At 37.0% G+C, this 12,397-nt stretch overlaps 1 protein-coding gene across 1 annotated transcript in view; it reads right to left on the bottom strand.

Annotated features, from left to right (window-relative positions):
- VTA1 (vesicle trafficking 1) overlaps positions 1-11,491 on the bottom strand; it is a 68,432-nt gene extending 56,941 nt beyond the window's left edge. Inside the window, exon 1 of the mRNA XM_049654464.1 lies at positions 11,337-11,491. Within this exon, the coding sequence (XP_049510421.1) occupies positions 11,337-11,448 (112 nt within the window). The 5' untranslated portion in view covers positions 11,449-11,491. The remainder of the gene's footprint in view (positions 1-11,336) is intronic.
- Positions 11,492-12,397: the final 906 nt, after the last annotated feature.

Raw genomic sequence — 12,397 nt, 5'->3', positions numbered from 1 at the left:
AAAATATTTACCATAAAGAGTCCACATTTAGAGACTCAAATATTTTCTGGCTTCATTAAAGGAAAAAAAAAAAAGAGAGAGAGAGAGAGACACACACACACACACGTTGCTCAAAATTATGTTAATAACATCAAGCCTGTCTTCCATTTCTACCCTTCAGTTATTACAATCTCCCAGATTACACTGCATTGGCTTTTTGCCCCCCTTTCATTTTTCACCAATTAGGATAGTCCCTTTACCCTCACTCACTCTGCAACTGGTTTTCTAATTACCACCTACTATCAACGATTTTTCATACAACTATTTCTCAACTAGCATCTGCCATTCAGGTCCTGGTTCCATCACTTACTAACAGAAGAATCAGGATGATTGTAGGGTTCAAATCAGATATCCTGAAAGAAAGGATTGTTACAAATGCCAAGAGCTACATGAATGTTATTTGTCTGCTTCTTTATCCAGTGACAACTCTATGGCCATAGTTCCCTCTAGGGACCACAGGTTGCCTTACAATCCAAGTCAATTTAACAGACATTTTTGAGCCCTTTTTCTTTACTGTGTCAATATCTCTAGTGGCCTAGCACTAAGTGACACTGTAAATAGATAAAAAGCACCCAGAAGGGTGCTTAAGTTTAAAGCCTAGAAGACACAATAGGCCTCAAGTTTAAAGCCTGGAAGAGACAAAAGAAAATGAAAAGCAGTTAAGGTAAAGCCATACAAAAAGCACAATGAGGACAAAGAAAAGAAGCACCTTAGGAAGTTTAGGAGAAGGCCTCCCAGAAAAAGTGACATTCAAGTAGTACGTAAGGATAAAGTAGAGTAAGGGTGGTGAAGGAGTAAAGAGTTGTCAGGACAGAGCGAACAAAATGTTGGAAGACTTGAAGAGACAAATGAGAAAGGTTCGGGAAACAATGAAATTCAGCTTGATTAGAACTGCTAAAGACGATTTCAGAGTTCAAATAATTAAGGGCACTTACATATGGAGCTACTATAGGTGGCTTTTATTTAAAAAAAAAAAAATTTTTTTTTAACGTTTATTTATTTTTGAGACAGAGAGACAGAGCATGAATGGGGGAGGGGCAGAGAGAGAGGGAGACACAGAATCGGAAGCAGGCTCCATTCTCTGAGCCATCAGCCCAGAGCCTGACGCGGGGCTCGAACTCACGGACCACGAGATCGTGACCTGAGCTGAAGTCAGATGCTTAACCAACTGAGCCACCCAGGCTCCCCTATAGGGGGCTTTTAAAAAACAACTTGGTTTTAATAAAGCTTTTGCTTTGAAATTTTTTATGGTATGGAATATGTTCACTTACAGAACAGAAAACAAACAACAAAAAATTCAAAAGAAACACTATCTATGAAACTAAAAGCCACAATCTTTTTCTTCAAGTATATACACATTAAAAAGTTCAAATTATGTATGTGTGTGTGTGTATACACACAATTTTATATCCTGCATTTTCATACAAACTTCCTCCCATGTTACAAAAGATGCTTTGTAATTCTTAAATGATTACATTACTTTCCACCCAGTAGATATGCCATAACTTAATTAACCATCTCCACAGTGATCTGTATTTTGGTTATTTCGCATTTTCCACAAATGTATAAATAATCATCCAGAGAACTCCACATAAAGCCCTCAATATATTTGTGATTATTTCCCAAGCACAAGCTTCCCAAAACTAGAATTACTGAATTACAGATATTTTTGTGATTCAATCCATTTTGCCAAAATGTTTTCCAAAACTTTTGTACCAATTCACACTGCCTTGTCAATGGAGATTTCACTGTATATTCATCTGCACTGTTAAAATTTTACAGCCAAAAAAAGTAAGTGATTTTTTGTTTTAAAAATTTTTTAAGTTTATTTATTTTGAGAGAGAGAGAGAGAGAGAGAGAGAGAGAGGGAGAGAGAGGGGGAGCTTGAGTAGGGCAGGGGCAGAGACGGGGGTTGGGGGAGAGAGAATCTCAAGCAGGCTCTGCACCATCAGACTCAGGGCTTAAACCCACGATCCAGGAGATCGTGACCCGAGCCGAAATCAAGAGTCAGACACTTAACCTACTGAGTTAGTCTCAAAACGTAAGTGATTTTAATTTACATTACTAGTTATGCTGAATTTTATTGATTACCATTCCTTCCTTCAGCAGTTGTATATACATGTTCTTTGTCCATTTCTCTATGGGTATCTTAGGTTTTATAAAATGATTTTATACGAGTGTTTTATATATCACGGATATTGGCCCTTTGTCTCATCTACTGGAAATATTTTTCCTATGCAACGTTTTTAAAATTGTAGTGTGTGTCATACAGAATTTTTGAGTGTTTACAGTTAACTCTATCATTTATTTATTTATTTATTTAAACTAAGCATTTAAAACAGACTATCTGTTCTAATCTAGTGGCTCAAGGGATGACCTGTTTGAAGTAGAAACTTGGAACCTCTGTCAGTAGTTTAGGTGTAAGATAAGGGTATGGCATATACCAAAAGAAAATGAGGAGATAAGTAAAATTTTTAAAATTTAACGACTGATTGATTGTGAAAGATATGAGGGAAGGGAAAAAAGGTTAAGCTTGTAATTTCTAGTTAATAAATTTGCAAATCTGACAGAAATGGAAGATATTTTAGAAAACTTTAATATATCAACACAGGTTCAAGCCAAAAATGTGTATTTTTTAAGTTTACTTATTTATTTTGGGAGAGAGAGAGTGCGAGTGAGGGAGGGACGGAGAGAGAGAGGGAGAGAGAATCCCAAGCAGGCTCCTCACTGTAAGTGCAGAGCCCGATGTGGGGCCTGAACTCACGAACCATGAGATCATGACTTCGGTCCAAGTTGGATGCTTAACTGACTGACCCACCCAGGTACCCCCAAGCCAAAAATATTTTAAATGGAAGAAATTGGTAAATATATAAAATAATTTCCCCCCAAAGAACAAAGTTTTGCTCTACAAGGACTTCTTTAATCAAAAGAGAGAGATAGACCTACTGTGTTTTAGTCCAAGTCAGATAGGAGAACCTTTTCAACAAATATTTAGGAAACCAGCATGACACTGTTACTAAAAATCTGACAACGATAACACTCAAAAAAAAAAAAAAAAAGAGCTAAATCAATATTATTTAGGAACTCTTCTTGGGGGAGAAAAACAGAAAAAACAGACTAGGACACTAAGAAAAATACACAATAAAGCATACAGATTTGGTAAGAACAGCATATAAAAAAGGAAAAACTGAAAAACTGGCTAGTAGCAAAATTTAAAACTTTGTGACTCCGTTATGAAGACAAAAGAGAAGCTACAGACTGGGAAAAATATTTGCAAAACACATATCTAAGAACTTACAGTAACTACAATATATAAAGAACTCTCAAAACTAAAGATAAGGGGGGGGGAGGGGCAAAAACACATTTTGTTGAAAGGTGATATACAGATAGTAAATAAGCACAAGATGTTAATTTCAGTAGCATGGGGAAATAAAAATTAAAGCCATGACGTTAACATAACTACCAGAATGACTAAAATAAAAATAGTGACACAGGAAGCCTGGGTGGCTCAGCTGGTTGAGCATCTGACTCTTGATCTCATCAGACGCTCTGTGCTGAGCATGGAAGTCTGAGATTCTCTCTCTCTCCCTCTGCCTCTTTCCCCTGATCACACACACACTCTCTGTAAAAATTAAAAAAATAAAATAAAAAAAGAGTGACATACCAAATGCCAGCAATAACATAGAGAAACTGGGTCACTCGCCACTCACGTTGCTGACTGGAATGTACAATGGTACAGCCAATCTGGAAAAGTTTTGCTAGTTTCTTATAAAACTACATACCAAGAAGGGGTAGGGAGCTCTGTGGGATCTCTTTCATAACACATCTCTTTCATGAGGGCTCCATCCTTATGACCTACTCGTCCCCCAAACACCTCATCTACTAATACCATTACTTTTGGGGGGTTAGGATTTCAACATGAATTGGGGAGGAGGGAGGCAAACATTCAGATTATAGCACAACCCAAATGTCCTTCAATGGCTGAACTGTTACACTCTGGTACATTCATACCATGGAATATTACTGAGCATTAAAAAGAAACAAAATATTGATACATGTAACAACTTAGACGAGCTTCCGGGCAATTATTACTTGCTGAGTGAAAAAAAAGTCAAGTCTAAAAGGGTATATAATGTATGATTGCATTTATATATTTTTTAAATAAAATTTTAGAAATGAAGAATAGGTTAGTGGTTGCTAGGATACAAGGATAGGGTAAGGTTGACAAGAGACAGATGTGGATTTAGAAAAGTAACATGAGGGATCCTTCGTAGGGAACTGTTTTCCTGACTATGGTGATACAGGAATCTGTATCTGATAAACTGCTTGGAACTAAATACACACACACACACACACACACACACACACACACACAGGAATATACATAAAACTGGGGAAGTCTGAATAAGATTGGTGGATTTTCTCAATGTCAATATTCTGGTCATAGTATTACCGTTTTTTGTTTTTTGTGGTTTTTTTTTGCAAGACATTACCACTGGAAGACATGGAGTAAAGGGTACAGGATCTTTCTGTATTATTTTTGGGACATGCATGCGGATCTACAATTATCTAAAAAAAAAAGAAAAAAGAAAAAAAAAGGTTAATTAAAAAAAAACTAATGGGATTCTTTTCAGGAATGGAAGGATGTTTTAAATGATAACATTTACTATTTTGTTATAACTTACTAAATTAACAAGTTCAAAGAAGTAAGCACAAGCACATTAGCACTTGCACAAATAGTAAAACAAAGGTAATTTGATACATAGCATTCAATATACATTCCTGATTTAAAAAGAAAACATAAGACCAAACAACATAAAAATATAGAAATATTAAGTCATAATTTAAAAAATGATAAAACACTAGGGTATTCACATTAAGCCCATAGATAAATCGTTTCTGGAAATCATATAATACCAAAATGGAGGAGGCACAATAACTATACCTTATGCTAGATACTACACCTATGACTTCATCTAAAACTCACTATAAACATAGTAAGGTAAGGGGCGCCCAGTGGCTCAGCTGATTAGGCATCTGACTTCAGCTCAGGTCATGATCTTGCAGTTCATGAATTCAAATCCTGAATCGGGCTCTGTGTTGTCAGCTCAGAGCCTGGAACCTGCTTCAGATTCTGTGTTTTCCTCTCTCTCTGACCCTCCCTCACTCTTTCTCTCTCTTGTGTGTGCTCTATCTCTCTCTTAACAAAGGAATAAACATTAAAACATTTTTTAAACATAGTAAGGTAAATTATAAAACAGAGCATTGGAATTCTTTCCATTACATTTCCTTACTGTAGCTAGAGCATGTCAAAAAGCTATAAATTACTCTCTAGTCACTATATAGTTCATTTATTCAATCAACACACAAAATTTACACATATCCACCATGTCTTAGGTACTATATTAGGAGTCAGAGAGTCCAAGATTATCAAGTAAGACATACTTCTTGCTCTCATAGAGCTTATGCTCTAGCGAAATGTTAGTAACATTTAGAGAGATGGCATTCATTAAATATTTATGAATGTCAGTTATGTGCCAGGTGGTGAGAGAAAACAAGATACTTATTCCCTGTCCTTCAGGAGAATCTAGAAGATTAAAAGGTAAAAAGGTGTTTATAACACTATGTAATTAAGATGAGGGGCACACTGGAACAATTTCTAGACTATCCTTTGGAGGTAATGAAAAACAGCCTATAGAATGTAGAATTTGTACTGAATCAGTACTAGTAAGTTAGCCAGGTTAAGAGGAAGTCAGGGGGATGCCAGGCAAAGCCTCACAAGTAAAAGACAACAGGGAGCTTTACTGGTCAGCAAGTACTTCAGCATAATAATCTTCATTTTTTTTTCCTCACCAAAAATTCTTTGCTCTAGGAAATTTAGAAAATTGTTTGCACGAAGATTATAGAAATGTATCCCTTCACACACTTTTAAGTTGACATCTATCACTTTTCATCAGATATTTAAGCAAGTATAAAAGATGTAACTTCTGTACATCAAATTCAGACATCTAAAATTATATCATTCTTTCAGCTGTTAAGTATCATTAACAATTTGGTATCATAATCTCTTTTAAAATGGAAAAAGCTCTTTCTTCAAGAGTCAGAAATGATACATTTTGTTATTTCTTTTAACCTACATTTCCATTTACTTATCCTACTGAATTTTATTATAAAAGAATATATTTGTATGCTCAAAAGTCCTAACCTGATTAGCATACTTCTCTGCAAAAAAAAAAAAAAAAAAAAGTATCAAAATTGGGGGCATCTGGGTGGTTCCGTCTGTTAAGCATCTCTTGATTTCAGCTCAGGTCACAGTTCATGGAATTGAGCCCCACATCCAGCTAAGGGCTGTCAGTGCTGAGCCTGCTTGGGATTCTTTCTCCCCTCTGCCCCTCCCCTGCTTTCTCTCTCTCTCTCCCAAAATAAACATTTAAAACAATTTTAAAAATGTATAAAAACGGAAATTTAAATTTATCAAAACTTCCTGTGAAATAAGGTGCTAAGCATTAAAGTTTTTCCTCTGGATTTGAGGTTTTTGTGATTATTGTAATGAATAATTGATCAAAACAACATCAATATGTTATACATTTCAATAATAATTAAAAAGAAAAAGTAAAATTTACTGTTAATGTGTCTTACAATGAGCTAAACTGTGTATCTAGGAATCAGTATGATTTACTGTCATAATGAACCAGAGTAATGTATTGGTTCTATTCCCACTTTTACGAATTTAACATAGGAGAAAGTTCAGAGAAACTTTCTCTTTCAGAGAAAGTTCATTCACATAAAGCAGTAGATGAGAATGGAAGTTTTGTCACAGCAGAATCACAGAATTCTTTTCATTCCTTCTGGGTTACAGGCTAAAAAGCATAAAATCATCTATCGTCAAATACTATTTTTAATAATCTCTCTTAGCTGATACTTCATATAGGTCAGCCTCAAAATTTGTTTTAAAACGAGAAAAGGACTTGTCACCCCATCATTAGAGTTATTCATTTTCTCAATTCTGTGAAGCATACCAAAAAATCTTACGAGGATTCATCACGTCCTTTCATTCAGAGGCTTGTTTATTCTAAGACACTGAAACAAGATTGGGAAAACTGAAATGCTGTTCATTTCAACATGCTCTGGCAGAGAAAACAAAAACGTCAGAAAAACTCAAAACCAATTCAAATGTTTTTATGTTATTACTTGCTTTAAATGTATTTCTGAAAAAACAAAATACCTCAGAGCCGAAAATTAGGCTCATTTAGTTGGAGCATGTCTATCGTGTAACATAAATGGCAAAACCTGCTGCTAATGCCAAACCAGCCTGCCAATGGTGGCTTACTTTTCAGAAAAATACGATTTAATTTTCCAATCAAATAGATGTTAACCCATGTCCCCATTCACCGCATCTCATCTGACTTCCAATTCCAAAATTTCAGTCAGCCGCAAATCCTTATGTCACTTGGATGAAACAAGGCACTACCCTTCCCAGCATCTCTCCTTTGCTTTTTGGGGTTTGCTCTTCTATCAGGAATGATATTCTTTCATAATGAATAGAAAATGAAAAGGTGAGGTCATTTCAGGAAGTCTTACATTCTGGGAATTCGGAACACTGCAACTCAGGCCAGGTTTTAATGCGAGGCTTTGCCCTTAAACAGATATATTTATAAACATACGAGACCTCTGAAAGACAGACTTTTCCACTGTGGTCCTTGCATGTCTTTGTCCTCACAGCTAAACCTTTTCACACTCTCTCACACATGACTCTGATCCCAAAATGTCCCTCACCACCCCTCTGGATTAAATCCCAAATGATCAAACAATGGCTACTAATATCTAAGGACAATCCTTTCTCTTCCCCCTCATAAAATGTTCTGCACTCATTCCCCAAATTAGAATGTTGCTTTTGACATCTTTTCTCATGCCCAGCGTTTTCAAATAAAGGCTTATTCTTTGCTCTGATTTTCTTCCATATAAAAAAGGGAAGGGCAGGAAGCTCTCCTTAATACCTTAATTAACAGAAACTCCACTATACCAGTAATTTGAATTGTCCCTTTTTTCCAGACACCCTGGAAGGTTTTCCACCTTCTCCCCCAGGGCAACACACCATAAAAATACTCATGAGGCATGGGAGTATGCCTTTCTTCTTTAAAGTAGGAGAAGGGCAATTGTGAACAGGATGTGGGAAAAGAGAAGCAGCATACTACTTTGCTACCCTGATCAAAGGAGCTTTGTTAGAAAAGAAACACAGAAGTTGAGAACTGGGGATATGATTCCTGTAGAATTATTTGCACCCCAAGGTTTGAAGAACACTGGTTTGGTATGTGTAAAGCACAAATCACAAGTAAAGAGGTCACCACGAGCAGTCTTCTGTTACACAACAGAATCAGACTCACATGTACAGCAGCTATAGGAATGATCAGAACACAAATACAAACAAATATTTATAAACCTTTTAAAGAAATAAGTGTTTAAAAATATAGTAACAAAAGACTATCAGAAACGGCTAGGCCAATTTAAAAACAACAAAAAGAGAACACCCAGAAATAAAAAATGAAAACAGAAATTCAACAAATGGGTTATACAATAGGATATATGGAGGTGAACACAGACTTGCAGAAATTATACACAATGTAGCACAGAGACACAAAGGGATGAAAACATTAAGAGACAAAGGAGAAAAGTGAAGCACGTGTCTCATCAAAATTTCAGTAGAGAACAGAGAAGTAATACTTGAACAGATAATAGAGAATTTTCCAGAATTTATTGAAGACACCCATCTGCAAATCCAGTATGCCAAAGTCCCAAACAAGGTAGATGAAAAGAAATCAAGTCCTGGAAAATTAGAATATAAATCAGGAGAGTGATAAATTGGCTATATTTTAAAATTAAGAACTTTTGAACATCAAAGGACTTCACAGAGTAAAAAAAATCAAACTATGAACTTGGAGAAGACATCTGCAACGCACATATAACAAATGATTAGTATATTAAGAAAAGATAAACACTGAAATTAAAAAAAATAGAAGCAATAAATAGGTATTTCAAAAGGGAATCACAAATGGTAATTAACATATGAAAAGACGTTCAACCTCATTAAGACTCAGTGAATTGCAAATTCAGCTTGAATTTCATGCTCACCAGATTGGACAAAATTTAAAAGTCTAATAACTTCAAGTATGGTGGGTACCTCAGTGTTCATTTTATTATTCCTTAAACCATACACACGTTATATGTATTCTTTAATATGCATATGTTTCATAACAAAAATATTCTTTAGCTACCACTTTGATTTAGCAATGCAAATGTTTGTTCATGGCCCCGTTGAGAGCAGTTTTGGTGAAATAAAAGGCATGAAAAGCAGACTGCAATGAACTGAAAAGGCTCTGGGAGAAAGGGAGGTAAAGACAATACCCACGACTATTTCAAGCTTACCTTTGAAGTTAGGCAGACAGGACTATAACTTTACAAGAATATCTAGTGGCAGCTTTTTTTTCTTTTTAAATTAAAAAAAAAAAAAAAAACTGGGGCAAGTTTAGAAAGAAATAGCAAAAGGGGGAAGATGACGACACAGAAAATAAAAGTCCCTAGGTATTCATTCACAAAGGTATGTAATACAGAACTCATGAACGGGAGTTTGTTTTAGACAGGAACAAGGGTTCCTTCATTGTTCCTTCAAGGGTTCCTTGAATTGTTCCTTCAAGGGTTACTTCATTGTTATTAGAAATTACCTCTTTGACCTTATCGCATCATTTTTCTCCTTGCTATAGCCACTCCAGTTACAATGGGCTCCTTGATCCTCCTTCAAACAAGCCCCTGCCTCATGACCTTTGCATATATTATTCCCTCTATATTTTCCAGATGATGCAAAGCCTGTCTTTCTCTTCGTTCAAGTCTCTGCTTGATGTGAACTCAGTGACACATTCCATAACTACCTTGAAAGTGAAATCCCCTCCTTGCTCCCTACCACCCTACTCCTAGTACTCCCTTCTCTTTTCCTTGCTTTGTCTGTATTCAAAACCTTCTACTAGTCCATATAATATGCTCATGTTATTGTTTAATATCCTCTCTTCCTTACTTGTATATATGCTGCATGAATGCAAGAACTGCAACCACAGTGCCTAGTAATGCCTGATACAGGAAGAAGTTCAATAAGTACAAGGTGATTAAATGATTAATAGTCCTTCCTTACTTGTGGAACCTGGAAAACAAATATAATGGAAATAACACCGTATGATTTGAATAAAGTGGGAGAGAGCCTAGAGAATAATCAACTTACTGCCTACAGAAGAGGTGACATTTGGGTTAGATCTTGTATCATGAGGAGTTTGCCAAGCGGAAAAAAAACAGGTAGACATTCCAAGAAACTGAAGAACGTAGAGGTGTGAAAGGGCCTTGAATACTTGAGAAATAGGGGTACTGGAGTTTGACAGGGATGAAAGTAGACCAGATTTTAGTGAACGTTTCAATGTTCACAACAGAGGACACATTATATTGAGCTTTTCAATGCTATAAGTCCTTCACAGAAGATTACAATTGCTTGGTAACATGTTTTATTTGCCATCAAGTTTAAAGTTTACATAAAAAAAACTACTAGACATACTACGAAGGAAAAAATTTGAACAACCTAATTTGTTCTCTATCAACTGTAGATTATAGGTCTCATAATCAACCAAAGTGATAGTATTGCTACCAAATGTCTTGGCCCCAGGTATTATTCAAAGAAGACAAAAAATTCCCACTGGTGGGAAAATGGTCAAATTCAAGTGCTAGTTTCCTAGCAACTCATCTCCATTTCATCATTTATGAGTTTCTGAATGGGCTTTCATGTTGTCATAGTTAACCTGCACTTATTACTATGTTTTCAATTAGTCTACCTTCTTCCTTTTGTCCACATCACTACCGTCTTCGGGACACTCACCTTTGTTTTAGCCCCAACACAATTACTTAACTGTCGAGGTGATTCTGGAGACAGGAGACTTGCTGAGTATACACAGATAACCTTAAGACAGTGTGTCACTGAGCTCATGAGCCCATGCAGCCAGTTTGGCAATATTTAAGCCTAAGACTGGAGAGGCGACGAAAACCAGGGGTGCTTTTAAGTTTTGTCTCTCTGGGCCTGCGAGGGGGAAAGAGGGGGGAAGCTGGGGAAATCCCAGGGAAGGGCGGGGCCGCACTGTGTTCCCAGGGCAGGCCAGAGGTCAAAGCTCAGGTCTAAAGCTGAAGGGGCGGGGCCTGCCTTAATAACCAAGGGGTGGTGTGTGGGCCCCGGAGGGTAAGGAGAGGCACGGCGACTCGGAAAGACTCACAGTAATAAGCGACCACAGGGTCCCGCTTGTCATGCTCCTGAGCCGTCCTCAGATGATGCTGTATGCTCTTAAACTGGGGGGGGAGTGGGGGCAGCTGAGCAAGCGCGGCCATCTCTATTCCAGGAATCACCACTTCCTACTCGCGCGCTACCGACACTTCCGCTTCCGTCCGGCAGGTCGCGCGCACGAACGCGCAAAAATCCCGCCCACTTTCCGTTGCTCAGCGACAGCAAGTCAACTACGGGCTCCCAACAGGGACATCCTCAGTGTACCCGGCTCCGGTGGGGGGGGGGGGGGGGGGGGGTTAGATACCAGTGTAGGCTAAGTGGCACCAGCGCTCTCTGCTGGCTGCGGGTGGGAGGGAAAAGAGTTTTTGTTTTCTTTTACTTTCTTGCGTCCCCCAGGCCTTTTTTTTCTTTCCTTTTTTTTTTCTTTTTCTTTTTTTCTTTTCTCTTTAGCGAGACGGAAAGTAGAAAGGGGAAAACAGGAAGAGAATAAAGTTTGTTGATTGGGAGAAAGGGTAAAGTGAATTGTCGTTGACATCATTCAGGAATTATCACTTACAGTTCCTCAGATTATTTTAATAGCGTCCGTAGAAACCTTTCTGATTGTAGAAACAGTAAATTCAATTATTGCCTGAGATGAGAGATGATGTGTTTAAAATTTTATATTGAATTCTTTTATATTGATACAGTGGATAAAATACCCAGACTTTTTTCCAACTTAAGCACTTAAGCACATAAGCTTAAAGAAAATTGAATTTTCCATCTGAACTGGGTCGGTATCCACTAGCGAATGAATAATCTGGAGGTCATTTATTTCTGGATAATGATGAACAATTTGTCAAGTATTTTAACTCATACCATTGTAGACATCAACTTTTCCTTCTACAACCAATGACTTCAATTCTTTTTCTCTCTTCTCATTCTGTCATCTTCTGGGACTTTACACTTCATTTGCCTCCTCCAGTAACCTTTATCTTTATTGCTTTATTTCCTCAGTTCCCAGTTTTGAAGGTTCATCTTAAAACTAGTTTTCATTGAAATCATACTATCTCCAAA

Source organism: Panthera uncia (assembly GCF_023721935.1).
Source record: "Panthera uncia isolate 11264 chromosome B2 unlocalized genomic scaffold, Puncia_PCG_1.0 HiC_scaffold_24, whole genome shotgun sequence".
Taxonomy (NCBI): Eukaryota; Metazoa; Chordata; class Mammalia; order Carnivora; family Felidae; genus Panthera; species Panthera uncia.
Note: the sequence above shows the minus strand (reverse complement) of the source record. Positions and strands in the feature narration are given on the sequence as shown.